This window comes from Equus przewalskii, chromosome 26, assembly GCF_037783145.1.
Source record: "Equus przewalskii isolate Varuska chromosome 26, EquPr2, whole genome shotgun sequence".
In the NCBI taxonomy this organism is placed as follows: domain Eukaryota; kingdom Metazoa; phylum Chordata; class Mammalia; order Perissodactyla; family Equidae; genus Equus; species Equus przewalskii.
Genome location: NC_091856.1, coordinates 11353357 through 11378676, shown reverse-complemented (window position 1 = coordinate 11378676; position 25320 = coordinate 11353357). Strand labels below are relative to the sequence as shown.

The 25320-nt window shown below is 39.7% G+C and overlaps 1 protein-coding gene across 3 annotated transcripts in view; it reads right to left on the bottom strand.

Annotated features, from left to right (window-relative positions):
* Positions 1 to 25320, bottom strand: part of SLC44A1 (solute carrier family 44 member 1) — a 179466-nt gene that overhangs the window by 109547 nt on the left and 44599 nt on the right. For all 3 annotated transcript variants that reach the window (XM_070596197.1, XM_070596195.1, XM_070596198.1), the window contains exons 2-3: positions 22216 to 22305; positions 12705 to 12847 (exon numbers count right to left, since the gene is read on the bottom strand). In XM_070596197.1, the coding sequence (XP_070452298.1) occupies positions 12705 to 12847; positions 22216 to 22305 (233 nt within the window). The remainder of the gene's footprint in view (positions 1 to 12704; positions 12848 to 22215; positions 22306 to 25320) is intronic.

The following is a 25320-nucleotide window of genomic DNA, read 5'->3' as shown; positions in this document are numbered from 1 at the left end:
AACTTCTTTTCATGCTTTCATTCCTTTCCTCAGACTTAAAACCTATTTTTGACAAAGGTGCCATGCTAATTCAACAGGGAAGACAGTCTTTTCAGAAAATGATGCTGGAATAACTGGTGTTTTGTATGGGGGAAAAAAGATAAACCTTGACCTCTTCACATCATATGAAAACATTAAACCAAAATGGATCATAGACATAAACATAAGAGCTAAATAAAAAACTTCTGGAAGAAAACATGGAAAAAAAATCTTTCTGACTTTGGGGTACAGCAACGATTTCTTAGAAGAGAAAAAGCATGAACCATTAAAGATACATGTTCTTGTGTGTATGTTTTTTAAATTTATCTAATAGGTAAATTAGACTGCATCAAAATTAAAAATTTTGCTTGCTTGAAGATACCATTAAGAAAATGAAAGGGCAAACCGCAGACCAGAGAAATACTTGCAAAACATATACCTGACAAAGGTTTTGTATCCAGAATATATAAAGAACTCTATAACTTTTCAAAACAAACAAACCAAATTATTTAAAAATGTGCAAAAGATTTGAATAAAGACTTCACGTAAGAAGATATATGGATGATCACCAGCACTTAAAAAGATGCTCAACATCATCAGTCACTAGAAATATTCGAACTAAAACCACAATGAGATACCACTGACACTCACTAGAATAGTTAAAAATAAAAAGACCGGGGGCCAGTCCCGTGGCCGAGTGGTTAAAGTTCTGTGTGCTCTGCTTTGGTGGCCCAGGGCTCACAGGTTCAGGTCCCGGTTGTGGACCTGCTCCACTCGCCAGCCGTGCTGTGGAGGTGTCCCACTTACAGAGTACAGGAAGACTTGCGCGGACGTTAGCTCAGGGCTAATCTTCCCCAGGGAAAAAGAAAAACAAAGAGGAGGATTGGCAACGGTTGTCAGCTCAGGGCAAAGCTTCCTCCCCAAAAAAATAAAAAATAAAAAGACTGGGGGCCAGCCTGGTGGCGTAGTGGTTAAGTTTGCGATCTCCACTTCAGCAGTCTGGAGTTTGCAGGCTCAGATACTGGGCACATACCCAGCACCACCCGTCAACCACTCTGTGGCAGCATCCCACCTAAGACAGAGGAAGACTGGCACAGATGCTAGCTCAGCAACAATCTTCCTCAAGCAAAAAGAAGAAGATTGGCAACAGATGTTAGCTCAGGGCCAATCTTCCTCACAAAAAAAATGAAAATAAAACCAAGACTGACAATACAAAACGTGAGTGAGGAGATGAAGCAACTGTAACCCTCCTACTCTCCTAGTGGGAATGCAAAACGGTACAACCACTTTGGAAAACAGCTTGGCAATTTCTTATAAAGTTGAATATACCCTCACTACATGATTCAGCAATCCCAATCCTAGCTATCCACCCAAGAGTAAGGAAATATACATCCAAACAACATCATGTATACAAATTTTCAAAGCACTGTTATTCACAACAGAAAAAAATAATGTTAAATATGGAAGTAACTCAAATATCCAAAAAACTGGTGAACACATAAAATGTGGTATATTCACACCATAGAATACTATTCAGTAATTTAAAAGGAACAAACTACTGATATATTTACAGATGAATCTCAATGACATCATGTTAAAAAAGCCAGAAACACCGGGGTCGGTCCTGTGGCCGAGTGGTTAAGTTCCTGCGCTCCACTTCGGTGGCCCAGGGTTTCACTGGTTTGGATCCTGGGCACAGACATGGCACCACTCATCAGGCCATGCTGAGGCAGCATCCCACATAGCACAACCAGAGACACTCACAACTAGAATATACAACGATGTACCAGGGGCTTTGGGGAGAAGAAGAGGAAAAGAAAAATGAAGATTGGCAACAGATGTTAGCTCAGGTGCCAATCTTAAAACAAACAAAAAAGCCAGACACAAAACACTGCATACTATATGATTCCATGCACATGAAATTCTAGAAAAGGCAAAACTATACTGACAGAAAGCACATCAGCGGATGCTTGAGACCAAGGATCAGGGCAAGGACTGACCACAAGGGGCATGAGGTAGTTTTCGGGGGGCAACAGAAGTGTGGATCCTGGTGGAGGGGACATGACTATAAATCGTTACCAAAACTCTAACTGTACACTTAGAATGGACATGTTACTATATGTAAGTTATACCTCAATAAAATTATAAAAAAATAAATAAAATTATAAAAATCAAATATTTTAAATTCCATCTTAAAAATGCAACTTTGTGAAATCCAAGTTAATCTAAACAGCCCTAGTGGGTAGTAAAGAATTTAACCTACTCAGAAGGAGGTGTGGACCTTGCCCTCGGCTTCTGGGAGTTAATCTCTAAGCCTTCTAGGAGTGTCTTTATTTACCTGGAGCCTTGGGTCATGGCAGACAGTCCAACAATGTAATTTAGGGTGAGGGCGGGCCATACCAGACAGAATTTAGGGCAGGGCTGACCACTCTTAGAAAGACCAGCAATGTCACTTAGACTGGAGTTTGGGATCATGTGGTATCAGCTTGATCAGAGAGGCTGGAGACTGAGTCAGTGACATGGTCAATCAATCACCCATGCTTGATGGAGCCCCAGTAAAAATTCTGCACAGTGAGGCTTGGGTGAGTGTCCCAGCTGGCAATACTGCATGTGTCTCGTCATTCATCAATGTCAGGAAAGTAACACGCCTTTTCTGGAATGGAAGCTCTGCCCTATGGGCTTCTTTTGTTGATTTTAATCTGTAGCCTTTCCTTGTAATAAACTATAACTGTGAGTATAACAGATTTCAGCGAGTTCTGTGAGGCTTTCTGGAAAATTATTGAACCCAAGGGTGGTCCTGTGGACCCCTGAACTTCCCACTGGTGTCAGAAGCAAAGGTGGTCTTAGGGACCCCCAAACTTGCAATTAGTGTAAAAAGTGAGGGTGGTCGTGTGTGGACTGTGTACCCTCTCATTTCTCAGTTGCCCTCAATTCTCACATCTAGATAAACATAAATATCGATGGCAGACTGCTGACTATTGAGGTGGTTAATAATTACCTAACGTATATTACAAAGGTCATACCTATGAGCTTACGTATAATGACAAAAGCTTTCTAGAAGCTTTGCCTGGTTAACTTGGAACCAACCCAAGTAGTGAGACTCAGGATTGAGCATGTGTAATCAGTTGTTTAATCTAGTTATGGTAAGTATACACATCTAGGCAGGTGACGCAGAGAAAAACCAATCATCCCATCCTTGCCTCTGTGCACGCGAGTGTCATCTGATTCTGTTAAGTGGCTCTTTACTTCCCTATTTAGAATCTGCAAAACATTTTTACTTTCAACTCCCGCGTTTTCTAAGGTATGCAGTTGGATCTCTTCTTTCAAACGTTGGATCTCTTCTTTCAAACTGCTCACAGTATCACCCATAGCAAGTATTATCCTAGAGATAGAATTATACTAGCAATATAGATGTTATCTTCATAAAGAGCTTTAAAAAATTCGAGCTAAAGACTGGTGCAGTCACAAAATGATGAAAAACATTTTCCAAAGATGCCTGCATAAATTCACCTTCTGAAAATTTAGCTAATATTTGTACAACTTCTAACATTTGCCATGAGAGAAAAATGAAAGTTTAGGAAAAAATTGCATAAATAATACAATAATTTTCCATTTAGAACATCATAAATGTCACTGTTTCCAAATGCTTGTAAATTTGTGGGAAAATGAGTCCACAAATGCAGGCTCAACTGAAGTAACTATCTATCCTGCTGTTTTTCATGTTGAGCCCAACCAGCAGAGGTGGTAGGCTAACGCTGGAATCAGAGTACTGACGAGAGGCAGAGAAGGAGAGTGCTTTCCCTCAAAGCAAACCCAAACTCGTCAAAGGCTCAGAATATTTCCACTTGTTCAAACTTATCCCTAAGCGTGGGAACGAGCAGGTGAGCTCCTGGGATGCTCTGGGGAACACGCTAAGTCCTGTAAAACTCAAGCATTCACACGATGGATAACTGCACTACCTCTCCTCTCCTAAGCCTCTGCAACTCCACAAGGCAGAGTCAGGAGCTCCTTCCTGGGTGTGCCAGTTTTCACCTGGCTGTAGCCTGGCCTACAGAACTCCAATCCGTAGGCTCAGCCCATGCTGTTCTTCAGGCAATGAGAACCAAGCCTGTAATTCTAATTGGAATCTCATCCTCACTAGAGATGAGCTCTTGGAGCCACTGCTCAGCCCATGAGCATCCATGAACCCACATGACCATCCATTCACCAGCTTACCCTGCCGTCAACCACTCCTTCCAGAGACCTCTAGAAGTGTGTCCTCTTTCCAGAGACCTGCTTTATTTGATTTCCCCCTGCCAGAATGCAAGTTCCGCTCTGAACCCCCAACCCACCTAATTGGAACTCTAAAATCCTACCTAAAATGACTCTGTCCTTGACCTGTCAGTCATCGGCTGAGAGATTCTTCAACTCATATGGACAATCTGGAACCAACATACTACCCTGAAGAAGGGGAGGTCAGAGATACTGAAGTATGAGAAGAATCTGACCTGCTGTTGTTGAAGGAAAAGCACCAAGAGCCACAGAATATAGGCTATAGAATATATAGGCTGCCTCTAGATGCTGAAAACAAGCCCTGGCTGATGGCCAGCAAGGAAATAGGATCTCAGTCCTACAGCCACATGGAACCAAGTTCTGCCAAGAGCCTGATGAGCTTGGAAGAAGATTCATTCCCCAGAGCTGCTAGTAAGGATGCAGCCCTGCTAACACTTTAATTTCAGCCCTGTGAAACTCAGAGGATGGAATCAGCTGAGCCATGCTGTGCAGACTTCTGATTTACAGAACTTTATTGTTTTAAGCCACTTAGTTTGTGGCAATTTGTTACAGCAGCAGCAGAAACTAATACAATGGTGGTCCCAATGCTGTCATTAAATTGCCTTATTTTCCTCTCCCTACCAGCCTGCTGTTAGGAACCCAGGAAAGGGAAGGCACCCAGCTTTCAATATTCAACACTTTTGTAGGACATCTCACATTGCACTGTCACAGTTAATTGTGTGTATTTTGTCTTCCTCACTAGAAGGTAAGCTCTTCAAGGACAGAGACTGTGAATGTCTTTTTTTCTTTTTAATTTTTTTTATTACTCAAATAATATATATTGATTATAGAAAACAGGGAAAAAAGAGTACAAAAGGAAATTAAAATCATCTATAATTCAAAAGTTAACCTCACTGTTAACATTTTTAATGTTATTCTACATTTTTCTATGTACCTTTATATTTTCACATATATAAACAAAAACCATGGTATATATACTGCTTTATAACTTATTTTCCCTCAATAACATTATGTGGATATTCCATGTCCATCATTTTTACCATTCCATACTACCTCAGATGGGTCAGATCCTCCTATTAGAACCGCTCGTGCCTCACACCTCTCCCTTCATAACGCTTTCAACAGCTGTAATAATATTTGTGATTGTATGATGATTTTATTAAGTTCTGTTTTCTCCACTTGATTGAAATTGCCATGGGATAAAAGAATGTGCCTATTTTGTTCACGAGTATAATCTCCAATACCTAATCCAAAGAAGATAGCAAAGAAATATAATTCACGAATGAAAGAATGAATTTAACAAAAGCTCTATTTTCAGCCATTTAGTTTTCTATTTTATGATTTCTAATAGTTTCTAGCACACAGTAGTTTTTCAATAAATATTTGCTCAGGACTAAATAAAATAATAAACAGAATTTTCAAGAATGGTGAAGGACAGTCATTCAGTAGACAGTAATTTAATTTAGGTCAATGAGAGGAAGAGAAGTCAGCCTTAGTCCCATAAATATGAAGAACTGTACTTAGCTGATAAAAGGATCCTCAAAGCAAATATTTTAGCAAGTTTTATCATCTTTTCTAGTTCTTTATCTTTTTCAAACAGGGACAGTTATGCACAGTCAACAGGATTTGACAACTCTTTAATAGGTCTTCAAAAGAGGCGTGTTTTACACATTAATGAAAGAAAAATGTTCTCCTTAAAATAAACGGTTATATGGTATGGTGTAGGCCCAGGAAGCTTGGCAGCTTCTCATGAGTACTTGAAAGAGTGAACACAGTCTCCACATCAGTACAACATCACTACCAACCCCCTAAATAAGCCTTTTATAAAAGTTAATAAACTAATTATCAATTATGGGGTAGACTGAACCAGAGACGCTAAACCTGCACAGCTCTGAGCCTTAGGACAGGTTATCAGTGGTCACTGAGGCCCTATTCTAGATCCATGCAGAAATCATAAAGATAGAGTTTCTTTAAAATAAGACCATCTGGGGCCGGCTCTGTGGCCGAGTGGTGAAGTTCGCGCGCTCCGCTGCGGCGGCTCAGGGTTCGGATCCTGGGCGAGGACATGGCACCGCTCGTCAGGCCACGTAGAGGCGGCGTCCCACATCCCACAACTAGAAGGACCTGCACCTAAGATATACAACTATGTATCGGGGGGGGGTTGGGAAATAAAGCAGGAAAAAAAAAAAGATTGGCAACAGTTGTTGGCCCAGGTGCCAATCCTTAAAAAAAAAAAAGGAAGATTGGCAACAGTTGTTAGCCTAGGTGCCAATCTTTTAAAAAAACAAAATAAATAAATAAATAAAATAAGACTATCTACTAATCAATTATCTTACTAAAAAGTAACATTATCAGTTTAAGCTACATGTTTTTCAATAAATATTCAAAACATACCAATGGTAAAAATATCCAAATATGAGATGAGAATAATTCATTTCATCATTAAAATTCATATTCTTTATCTGACAGAGAAGGAAACAGACAAGCTGCCTTGAAATTATTCAAAGCCTTCATAGATTATATAGGTGCTCTGGTTCCTTTCAAAGGTTCCTTAGTTTAACTTTATTAATTTATATAACGTATCCCCTTCTCTCCATGTTCTACCAAGTTTCTTTTATCTTTAAAGGTTGGGAGGGAGAGGCCCCAAGAGTGAAAAAAGGGGGACACCGGAGTCACTGTGTAGCTTACCACGGACAGTGCAGTATATAAGCCAAGAACACTAGACTGAGCATGGAGAGTGCGGTGCTGTTCCTGACTTACTGTCTTCATCACATCACTCATGCTCCCTGAACCCTGGTTTCCTCACCTGCGAAAGGAAGGGGCTCAGTGATCTTAAGGCCCCTTCCAGCACAAATATTCTAAGCTGTGGATTTCTGGGGAACGAGACAGTCAAAGAAAAGAAGTAAAACTCACACTAGATACCCTGCTAAAGGTTGTGAAGGTAATTGGAGAAGGTCTCAGATAAAATGCCCCCTATAGATTTTACTCACACATGCATGCCATCAACCCCCTCGGACCTCAACTTCCTGCACATCCTGTTGACACTGATTATCTGAAATCTGAGAGGCATTTCAGGGCCACAGAGCCTTTATCAGTGATTGGGACTCCAATGGCTTCTTTAGAGGAAACACAAAAAGATAAAGAAGAAAGTTAGATTTGTGCAAAAAATATCTTTAGAACCTCTACGGAAAAATCGATATTGATAAGTGAGATACTCTGCAAAAATTTCTTAGAGTAACAAAGAAATTGAACATTAAGCTCTGTGTTAGGACTGTTCGCAGAATGGAGAACAGAGTTCTAATAATGATATAATAATGCCTACACAATAAGCTATGCATACTAAGAGCCACTGCCACCATGCCATAGCCTCTCCCATCCCATCCCAAGCATCCAGGACAAGGGAACGCCCACAGTAGAAACACAATACCTTCCCCTCCTCCAGAGAATGGTCTCCCCAGGACCAACAGAACCAGATGCTTTGCCCCAGCACACTCCCCATAACCACTAATTCAGGTATCTTAGAACTGGAAGCATCCCTGCTTTATCCAAATTGACACAGAGGATAGGGGCTTCCTCTCTGAGAACAATTTCTATAATAATAATAATTCTCTGTCCAAAAACTGGCACATACACTCTAAGGCTAGCTTTACGGTTTTGAAAATGGCAGGCAATCTAGAATGTGGCACAGAGATATGTTTTTGGAATTGTCAGAGTCCAAAATATATTACTACCACCCAACTCCCCACCATCAAAAAAAAATAGTTGTAAGCCACACCCTGTTGTACAAGTACTATTACTATCATAGCTTAGCTACAAAACAAGTCATTTTCTTCTCCCAGGCATGGGGACACTCACAAGTATTTGCTGGGATGCTTTAAGGAGTACATGCTAGATAATCTTAAAGACCCCTTTCATCTCTGGCATTCTATGGCTCTAAAATAAATGAGCTTCAGTGAGTTGACCCAGCCTCAGAACCTTATTTATAGCATTGTTTCTGTGCAGAAAAGTTTTACACATCTCAAGCAGCCAACTTAAAAATCAACTTTGGGAACATAATCCATTTGAAGTTGGGGCCTTCCTGTATCTCATAGACTACTGTCTGCAATGTCCCTATACATCTTTATTACTACAGCAAATATATTATCAGGTCAAAAATATTATCTGGAGGAAAAACAACATTACAATTAGATTGATAAGGAAAGAAAATACTGTCTTTTCTTTACTGTTAATAGAATTGTTATAGTCATCTTGGCCTCTTCAATTTCCTGGTTAGAACAGGTCAAAGGCATTCCCCCTCCCACCTCTCCCGACTTTCCTCCTTCCAATTTTATTGCAATTCAATAAGCCCTTCTGAAGTAACTCTTGGGTGCTCAGATCCAGGAGTTTTGTATATAAAACATGGTCTCCAGGGAGAGAGAGTTGGGCAGTGTGGCAGACAGACTCTAAGAGGCCTAATTATCCCCACCTCCTAGAATTCACACCCTTGTGTAATCCCCTCCCTTTGAGTTTGGGTGGGACCTGCAACTTGCTTCTAATCAGCAGGATATGGCAAAGGTGACAGGATATCACTTCCATAATTATATTACGTAAGATTGTAACTTCCATCTTGCTGGCCAACTCTCTCTCTTGATGCTCTCCCTTGCTGGCTTTGAAGTAAGCCCCCAAAAGGAGAGGGCTAGATGGCATGCATTGGCATGCACAGTGTCAGTAAAGAGTTAAGGCTCCCAGTCCAACAATCCTCAACAACTGAATGCTGCCAATGACCACATGAGCTTGGAAGAGCAACTTCCCCAGCAGAGCCCCAGCCCTGACCACCACCTTGATTGCAGCTTCATGAGAGGCTCTGAAGCAGGAGACCCAGCACAGCCATATCCAGGTTCCTGACCATGGGAACAGTGATAATAAATGTGTCTTGTTGTAGGCCGCTAAGTTTACGGCACATTGTTACCTAGCAACTGATTATTAATACAGGCAGATGAGAAACATACAACATACTCAAAGAACAGCTTAAAGGCAACAGAAAAACGAGTAAAGGGTAGGAAAGTTCAGGTAACAAAGGAAAGATCACTATGGGATAAGGTTAGTTCTGAAATACTTCATATAGAGGTTAGTTATGAGACCCACTTTAAGTCTTTCAGATTTCAATTCACATTGGCAGAGAGGTGGAGGGAACAGCACAGAGATAGAATCAACTGAATATCATGGACAATACTGCTACCACACTGAGAAACAGTAAGAGAAGACTGAATAGGTACAGTGAGCCTGGGTCATGGGGAGCCTGGAATGGCAGGGGCTGAGTGGGCTCATCTTTGATACTATAGGCAACAACACTAAAGGAAAGGCTCTTGAGCAGAGAAATGACGAGAAAAAGTGTTTTAAAGAACTTAATCCTATCACAGTATAAAGGATGGAGAAGATTAGAGATAAGAAGACCAAGAATAAATATGCTAGCACAACAGTCTTCATGAGAGGCCAACAAATGTGGGAGGAAAAGGTTCACGCTCATGAATAATCAAAGACATGCAAATTAAAACTATAAAACATTGTTTTTTGGTTGATCAAATGAGGAAAAATAAAAGCTAGTAATACTAGTAAAGATAAAGCAATCTCAGACACTGTTGGTGGGAATATAAATGGAACAGCCTTTAGAGAAAGGCATTCAGAAATATGCATTAATAAGCTTAAAATATTCAGATCCTCTGACTCAGTAATTCACTTGTTAGAACATATTCTAAGGAAATAAATTTATTTACCCATTCAACAAACATTTAATTGAGTGCCTACTACTTTCCAGGTACTAAGAATATAACAGTGAACAAAAGAGACCTCACCTCTGCTCTCATGGAACTTAGAAAGACAAACATTAAACAAATAATCACAAAACAAATGGCTAATTACACATATTACAGGACACAGTGAGAGAGTATTTTTAAACACCTGATTTAAATGGTGAGATCAAAAAAGACTCCTCTGGGAAGTAATACTTAGTCTGTAAGCTGAAGGATGAATAGAATTTAGCCAGGTGAGGAAGGGGAGAAATTTTTTTTTCTGAAAGAGGAAACAATACTCATGAAGGCAAGAAAGCCTTAGCTGTGTTCAAGATTTTAGAGGACTCATTCATTAACTTACTCAACAAACATATACGGAGCTTCTAGTAAGTAGCAGGCGCTAGGGGCTGAGAAAACAATCAAGGTCAAATTGAGGTAACAGACAAAACAGCTAAAACAAAATTCTACAGCTATGGAAGGGCCTGGTATCCACAGTGAAGACAAAGATGCATGAGGAAATGAGTGAAAAAGGAGGACCAATGCATTTGGCAGGAGAAAGAAGAGGATAGAGTAAAGACAACCAACACAGACTTTCTGCCTCCTTTCAAACTCAAATAGTATAGACTTACCTGAGAAAGGAATGTTCAAAAATACACCATTCGTTTTTTAAAAATTATCACTTACAGATAGAAATACCTAGCTAGGTCAGCATTAAAGTGCTCTTAGGATCAGAAATAAATTTTTGATCAGAAATAAATTTTGATATAAAATAACGATCAGAAACAAATTTTAAACATGTAGGCATGAGTTAGGGCATAGCTATGCTTGGGAAACCATCTCCCCTACAGCTCTCCATGAATGGCTCCAGACTATGCTAAGCATTCAGGGAGAAGTAATCACTTCTTTGGAATAATAAGCAGGCTCTCTTTGCATGAGGCCAAATGTATACGGAACAACCCAAGGATCTGAAATTAAAAATTGACCAAATGAACCTCCATAAGATTAAGTGTGAAGAGTGACATTTACACAAACCTTATGGTGAGAATATGCTTGAAGTTATCAGCAAGTTATAAAGGCAGTCATAAAAATGCTTTCGACCTCATGTGAGCAGTAGAGCCCTTTTCCTCCTTTCTCTTCAATTATCTAAATGGTAATATTTTATGCTTGGTACATGGCAACAGCATTCAGAGATACACAATATTTGACAGCATGGACACTACCTCCAGAAAAAAAGCTATGTGGAACTCTGTACTATTTTTGCAACTTCCATATGAATCTAAAATTATTTCAAAATAAAAAGTAAAAACAAAAAAAATATAGGTGGTCTTGCTACAAGAAATAACACAAGGCCTAAAATTTGTGTTAATTTCACGAAGCAATCAAAAAGAAGGATAAATGAAACACCTCTCCAAATTATTCTCTAAGAGTCCAATTTTCACTTCTCCTGTCAAGGGATGCAGGTGCATATCAAGAGAAAAGCTCATGGTCTGCATTGGATATTCCACTGCCCACAAGACTTCTGGGAAAGTCATTTCAATCTCTTTAAGCCTCGCTACACTCACCTCCCACGGTGGTATCATATGCTTGTCCACTATGGCATGCTACACAAATAGTCATTATTATAATTACTTAAAATTTTATTTATTCAAACTGCATTATCCATTCATTGAATTGAGGAACTGTCTCTGAGATACTATTAACTACTTAAGTTTCTTCAAGTTTGTGAAATTATCAAATTAATCTTTTACTTTCCAGTAGGGACCCAGACTTAACCAACAGATTTATCTAATAATAAATAAAGTTATTACATCCTGGAAAATGTTTCATAATAGAACTATAGCCTAAAAAATGTTATTTGCTTAGCCTTTTCCTATAAAGTTCATTGATTGAATTGGTTAACCTGTTACCTTAAAATTAGTTTGGTTAATTCTGAAGACCTGTCTTCATTTATTAGGCCTGTCTAATAAAGTTTGATGGGGCATAAATATACACACAGTCTGAACGAATATATTGACATCATACATAAAATACGTTTGACGAAATATATTTTCCCCATAGACATTACAAATGAAATAAGAGCTCTTTTGAAGAAAAAAGGTGATTAAGTCAGGAATTTCATGAAATCCAAAAGATGAACCTTGAGAACCCACAACAAATTTTAAAGTCTGACAAAGAAAATGTATCTTTTTATAAAATTGAAAATTAACGTGTACTTATAAATGATGCATCACAAAATGTTTCGTTGTAAGTTTAATGCTTCAAAATCCATTACCATCCCTCTGTCTGCCATCAAGTACAATCTTAGTAAGAAAATATGATTTTTTGGGTTAAAACTTAGTGTATAATCTAAAGTCTAATGGAGAAATAGAGTACAAGAATGGCCCTCTCAAATCAAACCTTTACTCATGAAAACCTCAAAGTAGCCCCTTTTAACACACGGCAGCTAACTTTGTTTTGTGGGAAATGTATTTATAGACCAAAAACAGGAAGATTCAAGTGGACAGTTAAAAAAAATAAAAAACACCAATAGGAGTCATATACAAATAATATTCAGTAAGATATTGTCTTTATAACAGTAAGACAAGCAGGATTTTTCTCCCCCCTTCAAAGTTTCCAGAGGTCATCATTCAGCAACAGTCTACTCACTTCCGATGGGTGTGGTCCATGCCACTGTTTGGTACTGCTTCCAACTTTGCATTTTTCTGCCCACAGATATTTCCATAGCTGTCGTATCCTGACACTAGTCTCGCTGCTGCACCTGTTGCTACTGAAAAGCCACAAATAAATCCCTAGAGAAAAAGACAGAAAAAAACATACAAATGAACCATTTCAATAGCAACAGTCACTACTTGATACGATAATGAGCTTCTTTTGTCTGTTGAAGGGAACAAAGAGCTATCTTTCCTTATTGCAAACACTATTCCACTGTTCTCCTTGGATTTCACATAAACAGCACAAAGAAGCCCACAGGGAAACACTATTTACTACCATAATAAAACAAATCTCGAGCTTTTCCATCATAAGATCGTCTTTGCATTTTATAATACTAATAGCAGCTTCTCTGTATGGAACATCTGCTCTGTGCCAGGATCTGTATTGGGTGCTTACCATACTTTATCTCTAATCCACATAATGGGGAAACTGAGGCCCAGAAAGGGTAAATAACTTGCCCAAGACCACAGACACTAGTAAAGATCAGAGCATAGAATCAAATCCAGCTTTCTTCATTCTTTAGTTTTATTTGGTTGTAAAGGAGTTCTGTTAAATGAATGACAGCAACGGATGAAAGAAAAAAATTCGAACAATAGGTATGTGGGTTTTGAATTATTATCACTTCAGTGCACACAACACTTCTCTTTCCTTCCTGCAATAAAGCTGTACACTACAAGCCAAAGAATTACACAAGAAACACCGCCAGGCTCTTACTATTGGAGACTCAAGGAGAGTGAGGCACTGAGTCTGTGTGCCGCAAAGGTCTCTTCCTTTCATGGGAATATGCTTCATCACTGAGCCAAAGGCAAAGGGTATATGCTTCAGAACGACATCAGGCTTGCTAAGTCAAGTATGCATCGACCAAAACAGAGCAATAAAAGCTTATTCTCAACTGCAGGCTACCAGGCCTCAGAACAGGAAATAAGATGAATCCTACTGATAAACTGATTGAACTGGGTGAAAAGTCTCGGGTTAAGAAATATTCTTGCAACTTGGTCATTAAAAGGCTGAGGTTTTGTTATCTTTATTACAGTGGCTAACGAAGATGGAGATGATCCCTGGTTAACTCATCACAGAACTATCATGAGCAGTACTGATGGAAGCAGCCCCGCGAGATCTCAGGCCTACAGTGGTAAATGCTGGTCTCACAGGCAATTCCACAGAGAAAAGTATTTCCCCCTTAAACATACTTTCCTAAAAAGGCAGACAAACTCTTTTTTCTAAATAACCCCTCTGTTTCTATGATACAGGTAAGGCCAGTGAGGGGGGAAGAGTAGAGAGTATAAGTGTAGCTAGAAGAAACTTCTGGAAACCTGAGGTGCTACTCTCTGGCCTTCTGATCCTTGAGCCAAGTGACTTCAGCTCTCTGAGTCTCAGTGTACTCCCGTGTAAAACGGAGATAATGAGTGTGCAGCTCAGAAGGCTGCTGTACTGATTAAACTAAATAATCCAGGAATGTCGTAAGAATCCTGCTTGGCACACAGTAAGAGCTCAGCAAGTATTTGAGATTATTGTTCTAAGAAATAAGAACACGTTGTAAGAGAAAGACCATGGGCCTTGGGGTCAAATAAACCTGCAATGATCAATGGAATACTGATGACTCCATTTTCTACTTGTGCGACCTTGGACAAACTTGCCTAATTCTCCATGCCTCAGTTTACCCATGCCTCTGTAAGTTGGAGCTAAAACCACTTAGCGCAAAGGCTGCTGAGATACTTACAGGAGATGATAATACATGCAAAGTGTCTGTCTCAATAAATGTTAGCACACTTCTGCCTCAAAGCAGCAGCTAATTGCTAGCACTAGGGTTAGGCATAGGCTGGTCAGTACTCACTCCTTCCCCGCCCCGCCCCCCGCCCCGTTGCCCCACTCCCTTTCTCCTGACTCCTCCAAGGAGAATGCAGGGCAATTAGTCTCACTTCAGAACTTCAAGCCAATACTAAGACATGATAAAAAAATATTTAATCCCCTACATACATACACATGAGCAAACCAGCATGTCACTGTAAGCATATCCTTGAACCTCAAATTGGGACATCCTACACTGAACAAAAACTAGAAGTGGAGGTAAATATTAGGAGGTTTAATGGCTAACCTTTCCAGTACAGTGCTTTAACAAGAAGCATCACAGGGTAATACAAAGAGAATGAAGAAAGATCTGGATTCAAACCCTCACTCTACCACTTACTACCCGTGTAACTTTGATCCAATTACCTACTTAAACTGTTTCCTCCTCATCCCTAACACAGAGTAATAAGGTCTATTTCACAGCCTAATGATGAGGACTAAATGAGATAATGCCTATCTCACCCCTAGCTTGTCTGGGACATGACAGGTAATCGATATATGGTAGCTATTATGGTAAATCTGAATGAGAAAGTCAGATTGAAGAGACTGACAACAGTAACTGTCAAAAATCCCTTTAGTTCTCTATTTTAGAACAAAAATTTCTACGGGGAAAAGTGAGAAACACTGTCAGTAATTTTGTTACTACACAGAACCATTCACACCACAATTACAATCTTCTTTCACTACTAGTCTAAAATAGCAAAGCCCTTGCATAATTAAAAGGTTATGTTCTTCTTTCACTTTTTATAGGAATGTTCTTCTTACGTTTGATAAGTACTTTGTGTTACAGATTCCTTTAAATGGTTTCTGATTTCTCTTTCTGCCTATTTTCAACAGTAATGTTGGACATGTGGGTTTTTTTTTTTTTTTTTTTATCATAAGCCACCTCACATCCCTCTGGGACGTAGGCGGAGTATAAATTATAAATGTTACATATATATGGTAAAATGGGACACTGACACATTTTCACATAGGCCATTTAAACTTCTTAGTAGCTTCCAAAAGCAGTAGAGCAGAGAGGGCGAGGAGCTACAGGGGGGAAAAAAAGGAGAATCATAAGCTAATAAGACAGGAAGAAACTACGACTGTTATCCCAAGGACTTCCCATATGGTACAAGCACTGACAGTGGCGAACTAGGCCAAATATAATTAAAAATGCAATCTCCTAAAAAAAAAATTCTGCAATCCAAATGCAGGAAGCAATATAGTTTCAGATGAGAAAAAACGTGGTACATGAAATTAAAATAGGGTGAGAGAAACTTTACAGAATGCACTCAATAATTTAATGGCTCCACAGAGGAGGAGGAAGGCATTCAACAGAAGGAAATCACATAATGAAGCAAATGATAAGGAGGAGGAAGAAAGCTTTTACAAGCCTACAGAAGGGAGCAATCACTAGAGAGAGAGTAAGCCGATCAGTAAGGAAGAGAACCTCGGCTAAGATCTTAAAATGACTGAGCTATTCAGGTGCTTTCAGAAGGGCTATTTTAGGAGAGAGAGGAGGAACAGACAAATCTAATCACAAACAGGAGGTGACCAAGTCAGACAAAGGCACAGAGGGATGGTGGAGCACAGGCAACTAAGACATACCTAGCGCCTAAGCGGGAGAAAGACAATTTGCTAATTAATGAACTGGGCTCATTTTCCCTTCACACTGCAAGGTTTAGTTCAATTTAAGTAAGAGCATCTGCTTAGTTTCATTCACTATGAGTCAAAAAAAGGGACACATTTTATTTCACAAGCATGTTTGAATTCCATACCTGGGACCTTTACTATGCAACCAAGCAAGGCAGATGGTCTTAGTTTCGTTTTGGAAAAAAAAAAAACGTCAACGGAAACATGTGTGTGGGGGGGGTGGGGATGGGGTATGAATATGGCAAAATGTTTCCAGAGAAAAAGATGGGAAAAAAAGACTCACGCTCCCAGTCCTCTCTCAGGGATTAATGAAATTATATCCAGATTCTTTTTTCTCAAATACTACCTCCTTTAGCTCTATTCATCCCTTATCTCAATCAACGCTTACAGTCAGTCTCCTAATAACTAATTTGTCAAACCTTGGAGTAACACCTGGCATGTTCCTCCTCCTTGAAGAATCCCAAGTTAAGGGGGGCTGTCAGGACCCAGCAGACAGGATAGGGTTAGAACGCCTGATGCAGAACTATTATTTATGCAAACAAACTAAAAAAAATGAATACGAAATTTTTGCCAATCTGCCAGATTTCCGGATTTCTTTAACGTTTAATAGGATGCGTTACTCTAAGAAAAAGGAGAGAGGAAAATGAGAACGATTGGAAGTCTACAAAATAGTCACTTAATGAGCATTTATTGAGCATATACAAACACAAGATGCCACGTAAGGTATGAAAGGATTATAATACGTAAAGCTTACCCTAAAAGAACTGAAATGGCCTCAAAAGAGAAGAAAATAATGGGGCAAGAGGGAGCAAAATCAGAGGCTTGGTTTCATGGGCAGCTGGAGCAGTGAAAAAAAACCAGAAAGATACCAGGAACTGAGCCCAGCTCTGCCGCAAATACTCCCACGACCGTGGGCAAGTCACTTTAAATTCTCTGACCCTCCGTTTCCTTATCCGTAACAAGGATTGGACTAGATTAATCATCTCAAATGTTCTTTCCTCTTCCAAAATTTCGTGAATCTAAGGGAAAGTAGATACAAATTAAATTTTTTCATGGTCTACTTGCAGGCAGAAGTATAAACTTGTTTGGTCCACTTCAGTGATGGAGAAAAAAAAAAAACAAGAGTAGACTAAAAGCAAAATGGATTTAGCTAAACTGTACACTTAAAAGTAGTTAAGATGGTAAATTTTATGTTATGTATATTTTGCCACAATTAAAAAAATTTTTAAAAATAATAACAAGGGGGCCAGCCCAGTGGCGCAGTGGCTAAGTGCACACGTTCCACTTCTGCGGCCCAGGGTTCCCCAGTTCGGATCCCAGGTGTGGACATGGCACTGCTTGGCAAGCCATGCTGTGGCAGGTCTCCCACATATAAAGTAGAGGAAGATGGGCATGGATGTTAGCTCAGGGCCAGTCTTCCTCAGCAAAAAGAGGAGGATTGGCAGCAGATGTTAGCTTAGGGCTAATCTTCCTCAAACAAAACAAAACACAACAAGGATTTAACAGAAAGTAGGCAGTCATTTGGATCAGGTAACCTTAAAGTAATTTCCGGCATGCTGTTCTTCCTGTTCTGTGATCCTGGCAAAGCACAGACCATCACACAGGTGACCGAATACTGCAGCGAGTCTCTGAGTCTCTCATTTTGTGCTGCAAGCTCAACAATAGTTAATGAGGTAGAAACACTATGCTCTCGGAACTAGACTAATGATATAAAATAAAAAAGGTCCTTGAAAGCAGTGTGAAGGGACAAACTATGCAAGGATGTCTCCTAAATCCACCTCTAGTCCAGATCATTCTCCCAAATTCCAACTCTGCATTTCCAATTGCTTATCCTTACCCACGCAGCCTACATGTCCAGAACTCATCTTATCATTCCACATTTTTCCTAACCATTTCCCTTTCCTGTGTGTCCCCATCCCCATTTATAGCATCATTATCTATTAGGCTGCACATATAAGACACCGAGTGATGACAGGATTCTTCCGTCTCCCCTCCCCACACTTCTGGCCATCATCCTAGCTTCCTAACTCTGCACTAGAGAAGTGACAAATGCTAAACTATTTGCTCAGAGTCTGAAATATTGATTAGACCACATTTTACCGCAGGTGAGGTTACTGCGTCCTACACATCCATGTTCTGAACAATAACTTTTTCTGTTGTTCCCAATTTCAGGCAACAAAGAAAGGACTTTCTCTTGAGGCCTCACCTTCTAACTCTTTCCTCCTAGATTCAATGCTGCCACTGTGTAATCTTAGACAAGATATTTAACATATCTCTGTGCCTCTGTTTCCTTATCTGTAAAATGGAAATGATAATAACAGTATCTACTTCATTAAGCAGCTGTGAAAATTAAATGAGTTTCTGCATCAAGTGCAGAAAACAGCACCTAGTCCATAGTAAGCAGTGATAACCGCCAGGGGTAAGTTGCACTGGATCTCTGTAGCTTCCATTTTCCGTGGTAGGCACTCCTGTTAGGACCATTTAGCGTCCCCTCTTTCCTGCCTGTTTGTGGTAAGCTGATCTGGACGGATTTGGTCTGGACCTCTTTTCTCTCTTCTTCTCTTCTCTTCTCACATTACACCTCTCCCCGAGACAGAATGAAGTCAGACTATCCAAGATGGGAAGGACCTGGTGGCCACATGGCCCAAGCCTCATTCTGTAAGTCATGATGACCAGGGAGTGCTTTACTGGGCACTATCAGCTGACTGTTCGGCTACTAATAAAGTAGTACTTTCTTTATCCATCCCACTCGTATTCCCTCGTGTGTATAGAAACTGGTTTGGAACCTACGAGGAGCTGGAGTAGGATCTGAGCTGAAAAGTCCTACCCTGAACCCCCCAACACGACAACTTCTTAGTTATCCTTAATCTGTCTCCCACTTGTCTGCAGTGCTGACGACACTAAATCCTACTTCTTCAATCTCTCTCCTCCTCTCCTTTACCACTACCTTATTTTGGGTTTTTCACTTCTTATCTGGATTTATCTAGACTTATCAGCCTCCAGAGTGGTCTGCCTGAAATCTCTTCCCCCTTTACAATGGCTTTACAAGCCATCTTTAACATTGACAGACCTCAGCCATCTTTCTAAACCCAGTCTTATCATCTCTTGCTCAAAACTCTTTAGTTTATCAGTGCCTACAACAATGGGTCTCAATCCTGGCTGAGCATGAGAATCACCGAGATTAAACAGAATCGCCAAGGTGGGGCCCAGGAATGAATATTTTTTAACAGATCCCAGCTGATTCTAATATGAGAACTTATTTACTACTTTAATGGAAAAACAGAAATTCAGAAGTACAATGTTACATGTAAGTTTTTAGAGCAGGGTAAGTATATGTCCAATAATTTCAAAACATTGACGAAAGTTCAAATGTGGAAGATGACAGCTCTCAAGAAGGCTGATAGCAATTTACTTTGAAAAATACTCTAAGTTCTAGACAACTCAAGCATAGAAAAACCTTGAAAGTAAGGGAAGAAATAAAAGAGGAATACAAATATTTATAAAGAGATGAACATGTGTAAATAAAAATATTTAATGGTGAAGATGAGTGAAAAGCAACAAGACCTTAAAATATTTCAGAGCCAGAGCATAGATATCAAGAGTGAGCAAAGAACTGAAGACAGTGAATAAAGATATGGTTGAATATTAGGCTGCAAAGTCACCGAAAAAAGACTGTAAAAGAAGCAGACAGCTGGACTACTAGGTGACAAGAATATAGGCAGAAAGTTCCGGTTCCTATTCTATTTTTGCCACTTATTACCACCAATATATTCTTAGAGCTACTATTTCACCTGGCTAATACCTTGTCTGTAAGCTGGGGATAAAACCTATCTCAAAGAGTAATGGGAGAATTTAATGAGATAAATACATATATGAAAGAGTCAAGCATAAGTTAATGCTCAACAAATGTTTGTGGAATGTTTCTCTTAAAAGTACTACAGAATGAAATCCAAAGAAAAAAAACTTTAAAAAAACCATATACTAAAACAAATACTCAGAAGATGAACTTTGAACCACTGTTGTGCCAGTATGGTGGGCAAAAGAACTTGGGATTTCTCCAGTTTCCACATGGCAAAACTTGATGTTAGCTCAACTGCATGAAGGTAATCATTAAAAGAATCATTCCAAAATAAGTAACGCTATGCACGCATTTAAAAATACACACAGTGGGTCTTAATTACCATTACACTGAGATCAACATTATATTAATTACCATTGCATTAAAATGTTTCAGTAAACAAATGGCTCCTTACTCTCAAGTCACTTCCAAATCAGTCTATTAAGACTAGTGAATGCACTTTCCTGAGCTATTTTAGCACAGAAAATCAAAAGCACCTCAGTTGGCAAGTACATGTTTTTATAAACATAATTTTGAAAGGTCAGCTGCTATTTGTCCCAGGGTTAAATTCAGGGGGCGGGGAGAGGTTGTGGACTAATTCTGTTAGCAAAGACTCTTTTCCACATTATGCATGCCTACTGCATTTCAGTTGGTACTTCATTAAACTAAGCAGACTCTTGAACAATATCTTCTTAGAAGTCCTAAGTTAGGAAATAGGTATCCTGATATCTTCTAAATATCCCAGGTTTAGTGAAACTGAGCTGTCTATTATCTTTAAAATGAACACTCTTATTTTACTCGATTTATTACATCTCGTTCAAAGCTACTGCTTCCTTTTCCTTGGTTCAGGGCAGAACTGGTACCCACAATTACGCCTATGAGCCATGATTAGGGTTGTTCTGTGATTCTCAAGTGGCATTTTTGAGGTGGGCAGTTGCAAAGAGACACAGAGCAAGATTTTCCTAAAGAACCTCTAGAAAAGGTTTGGGGGCAAAAGGGTTAAAAATACTCATACACAAGAGAAAAAAGGCTGCCTGATGTAGTACAATTGTGTTTTGAGTTGTAAAGACTAAGAAAGAGAGAGCAATACTGTCTGCACAGCCCCCTTGAGGAAGGGGAAACAAGGTGGCAGAAAAAAGCACTGGCCTAGAAGTTACGAGACCAGGGCTCTGTTCCCAGCTCTGCCATTAACTAGCAGTGTGGCCTTGGGCTGGTCATTTCCATCTCTGGGTTTGACGTTCCTAACCTGTAAGATGACGGTGAGGGACCACAGGAGGATTTCCAAGTCCTTTCTAGCTCTGAACATCAGCTAGCTCTGAAACAATGCTTTTCTTTTTTCCAGCCCAGCACACTGGCAGTGACTCTGAAGTCCCTGAAGCCTTGTGGAAGCTCCTGCAGGGCAGAGCGGGTATGCAATTTGAATAATCATACCCCCGACACCTTGCACAGGGGACTCTGCTCTTCCAACCTCTGCACCAATGGGAGAATCACCAAGTCCCTTGATCTCCAACTGAGAGATGCCACTCGTTACAGCAGACCCAGCACGCAGCAGGGGCCTAGTACATGCAGGAGGAGGAAGAGGCAGTGAACAACCAGCCTCCCCTCTAGGAAGAACTGAAAAATGTCAGCACTGGAGGCACTGCTTATAGAGATCATCCAGCAAAACCTCTAATTTCATACAAAGGAATACCAAGTCCCTGAGAGGAAAACTGCAGAAATAGCTGTCAGCTTTGTGTGACTGGGCTGGATCAATACTCAGGACTCTTGACTCCACGGCCAGTGCTCCATTCACCGCCTCATCAAGATCACAGTTGACCGAAATTCATGTCAAATGATCTGGCTTTCTGAAATGATCTAGACAAAGAGAGAGCGTGCCAATGACCCTTAATTTTGATCTCAGTTTTCATATAGACCAAAATAAAAATTAAGGGACCCCAAATACCAGTGAATTGTATGGGAGAAAAATAACTGGCTTCAATGGTATCCTAGGACCTGCAGTTATAAACAATTCAGAAGAAGTTAAAAATAAATAGGTAAATAACAAGTTCTCCCTTTAAACCAACTCCCCATCATCCCCTTGGATCATGAGTTCAGCTTCTGACCCCCCTGTGAGAGCTTCCTTACCATCCCAATGCAGAAGAGGATAAAAAGCAGCAGCCACGGTATGTCTGTGCAGCTACGGTCCTCCAGTGGCTTCCATTCTCGTTTGGAGCTCTAATCGAAAATACAAAATAAGAGTGACAAATGTTAAATTTAGTAAAAGTCAGCAAGGCACAAACACATCATTTATACCTAGATCCGTTCTTTGCCTGACAAGTTTCTACTGAACCTTTAAGACGCAACTCAAACATCTGTCACCATTCTGGGAAGTTTACCCTAATTCCCACCCCTCCGCCTGGCCAGGCTGAGTACTGATCCCAATGCTTTTGTGGCACCTCTATTAGAGTATGTAGCTTACTGATTTGGTATTTGTTGAGCTGTGTCCCCAGCAGGTCATGAGCTTCGCAAGAGAAGAGACCATTTCTCTTTTCCCACCATCTAACATGATACCTGAGGGTTCTTGATATGTACTCAGTATAGGCTTTTTAAATGAATAAACAAATGAGCAAATTCTTCCGAGTCATCTTGGTGGTAGCTTTTTCTTTGTGTTCAGATGCTAGTCTTAAAAATTTAGAATGTGCTTTATATACGTTCTCCTCTAGAAAGGAAGTCCCTTAAAATGAATTCCTATTCAGGGGTAGGTTCTTTTAAGTCTAATAAAATTCAGGAAGAAAAAACTGAATTAAAATACTTTTACAGGGGCTGGTCCCGTGGCTTAGTGGTTAAGTTCACGCGTCCGCTTCAGCGGCCCAGGGTTCGGATCCTGAGCGCGGACATGGCACCACTCATTAGGCCATGTTGAGGCGGCGTCCCACGTGCCACAACTAGAAGGACCCACGACTATAATATACAACTATGTACTGGGGGGATTTGGGGAGAAAAAAGCAGGAAAAAAAAATAAGAAGATTGGCAACAGTTGTTAGCTCAGGTGCCAATCTTTAAAATAAAATTAAAAAAATAAAAAACACTTTTATAGACAGATCTGGGCAACTCCTAAACCATCATCCGTGGATTTTCTTTCTGTTTCTGGGAAGTGTAAAGAGTTTCTAGATCAAACACAGAGATTCCCTAACTAAAGAACTAGAGGCATTCTAAAAGTTAATTTGCAAAGTATTGATTGGAATTCTAATTGCATTTTTTTCTTATGGCAACAGTCTTAGGTTCTTAAGTCAGCTCACAAATTCCTTTTAACCAGAATGTAATTGAAATAACCCTCCTGAGCTTTCTAATGAACAAAAATCCCCGAGTCTCACACCCTTTCCTGGAAACAGTGAGCAGAGAAGGGACAGAGAAGGTAGCCTTGGGAAACCTATGGGAAAAGTTCCTGCAGAAAGAAGGTTAGGTCTTCCAGCAGCTTCCACGACAAGATCTGGGAAGCTCTCTAGGGAGGATAGAGCAGAAGCGGAAGGGGGCTGGAGATAACCCTCTAGTATAATCAGTAATTAGAGTACAAGAGTGGTGAACTAGTTCTCAATCAGCTTTGCTTACCTTTCCCTCCCTCTAATACAACAGTTTTAACTGCGTACCCTTTGATAATCTGATGAAAACTACAGATTCTTTTCCTGGGAGGTATGCATATATTTGCATAATTTTCATAAAACTTTTGGGAATTCAAACCCCAGGTTAAGAAACTCAACTTGAAAATACCCGCCTATCAACAATGATAGCAGAGAGTCTGAATTCCAACCACTTCTTCCTGACCCTAAAGTGCTAACTAGACAAACACCTTTTCCTTGCCTAGTGCCTTACACGGTTCAGTTGTTGAACCAAAAAAACCACCACCCTTCTGGGCTTGCTCCCAGACACCCACACAAGAAAACAAAAGAGCACTAGTTAGTCATGGAAAAAAGCTTACCCCAAGACTCTAACTAGCATTAAACACCAAGAGTGAGTGGGCAGTTTCTTCCAGAGGAATGTAACACTATGGCAAATGGATAAAGAACTCTATTCTCTCCCTGGCTGTGTCATTAGTTAGCTACGTGACTCTAGATAAATTGCTTCACCTCTCTGGGTCACAGGAAGAAGTTAGACGGGGTCTCTTAGGTTCCTTCCAACTCTAAAAATCTACGATCAGGAACACAGTTTTGTGAAGATTTTTGTTATGACAAAAAAAGCCCTACAAAAATAATTTGACATCACTCCCTGTTATTCGAATAAGAATGCCTGTATTGTGGTCTGTGTTTTGGAAGACAGTTGCTCAGAGTATGAATAAAGAATGTTTCTTTGTATTAAATAATTTCAATCTTGAATAATACCCATTATAGTAAAATTACTTACACACACAGAATTTGGACACGTCTTTGAAATTCATTATATTTAATCTAAGGTAATTTCCAGAGCAACAGCTACTTTAAAATACTATATTTATCTTAACAAACAGATAAGGAAACTCAGGCTCAAAGTTAAATAGCAGCCCAAGGTTTCGCAGCTGTGCAACCAGGATTGGAACCCAAGTCTGTGACTGCAAAGACAAATCTATTGAGAATACAATTCAACAGCAATAGTCAGTAAAGAGGAAAAACCTCAATTAGTTTTGCCTCACATTGCAAAATTTGGAAGCTAACCCAATAATTTAAAATCCTATAGACACAGAGAAAGAGAGTGAGATGTTTTATGAGCCTCGAAATTTCTCAAGTGAGTCAGGAAACCCAACAGTTGAAAAATTTTAATGATTCTTTAACAGATTTAACCAAGTGGCAACTGGATTTAAGGCTGTCTGTTTCTTCCAATTAAAATTCACATAGACATGGCAAAAGTAAAATGTTTGCAAAGCACTTTTTAAATGTGATTTTTACTCCTTTCTCAAATACTATATGAGATTAATACAGGCTGTCAATAAATGTTGGGTCTTTTCTCCTTCAGAGAATTTTATAATTTAGCAACTGAATAGGACCAAAGTAATCATACAGTCCAAGCCTTTAAGGAGAGTGATTGAGACCCAGGGAGAGGAAAGGAAGGGACATGCCAAAGGGGCCTCATTTGATCCTCAAGACAATTCTGTTAGTTATTCTTATACATTTCTGATTTTTCTACTTTGTAAAAGAGAAAACCAAGGTTCAGAGAAAATAAGTGGAAAATCTATTTCTGAAACATGAATCCTCAAATTCTAGCAGAGAGATGGAAACTATA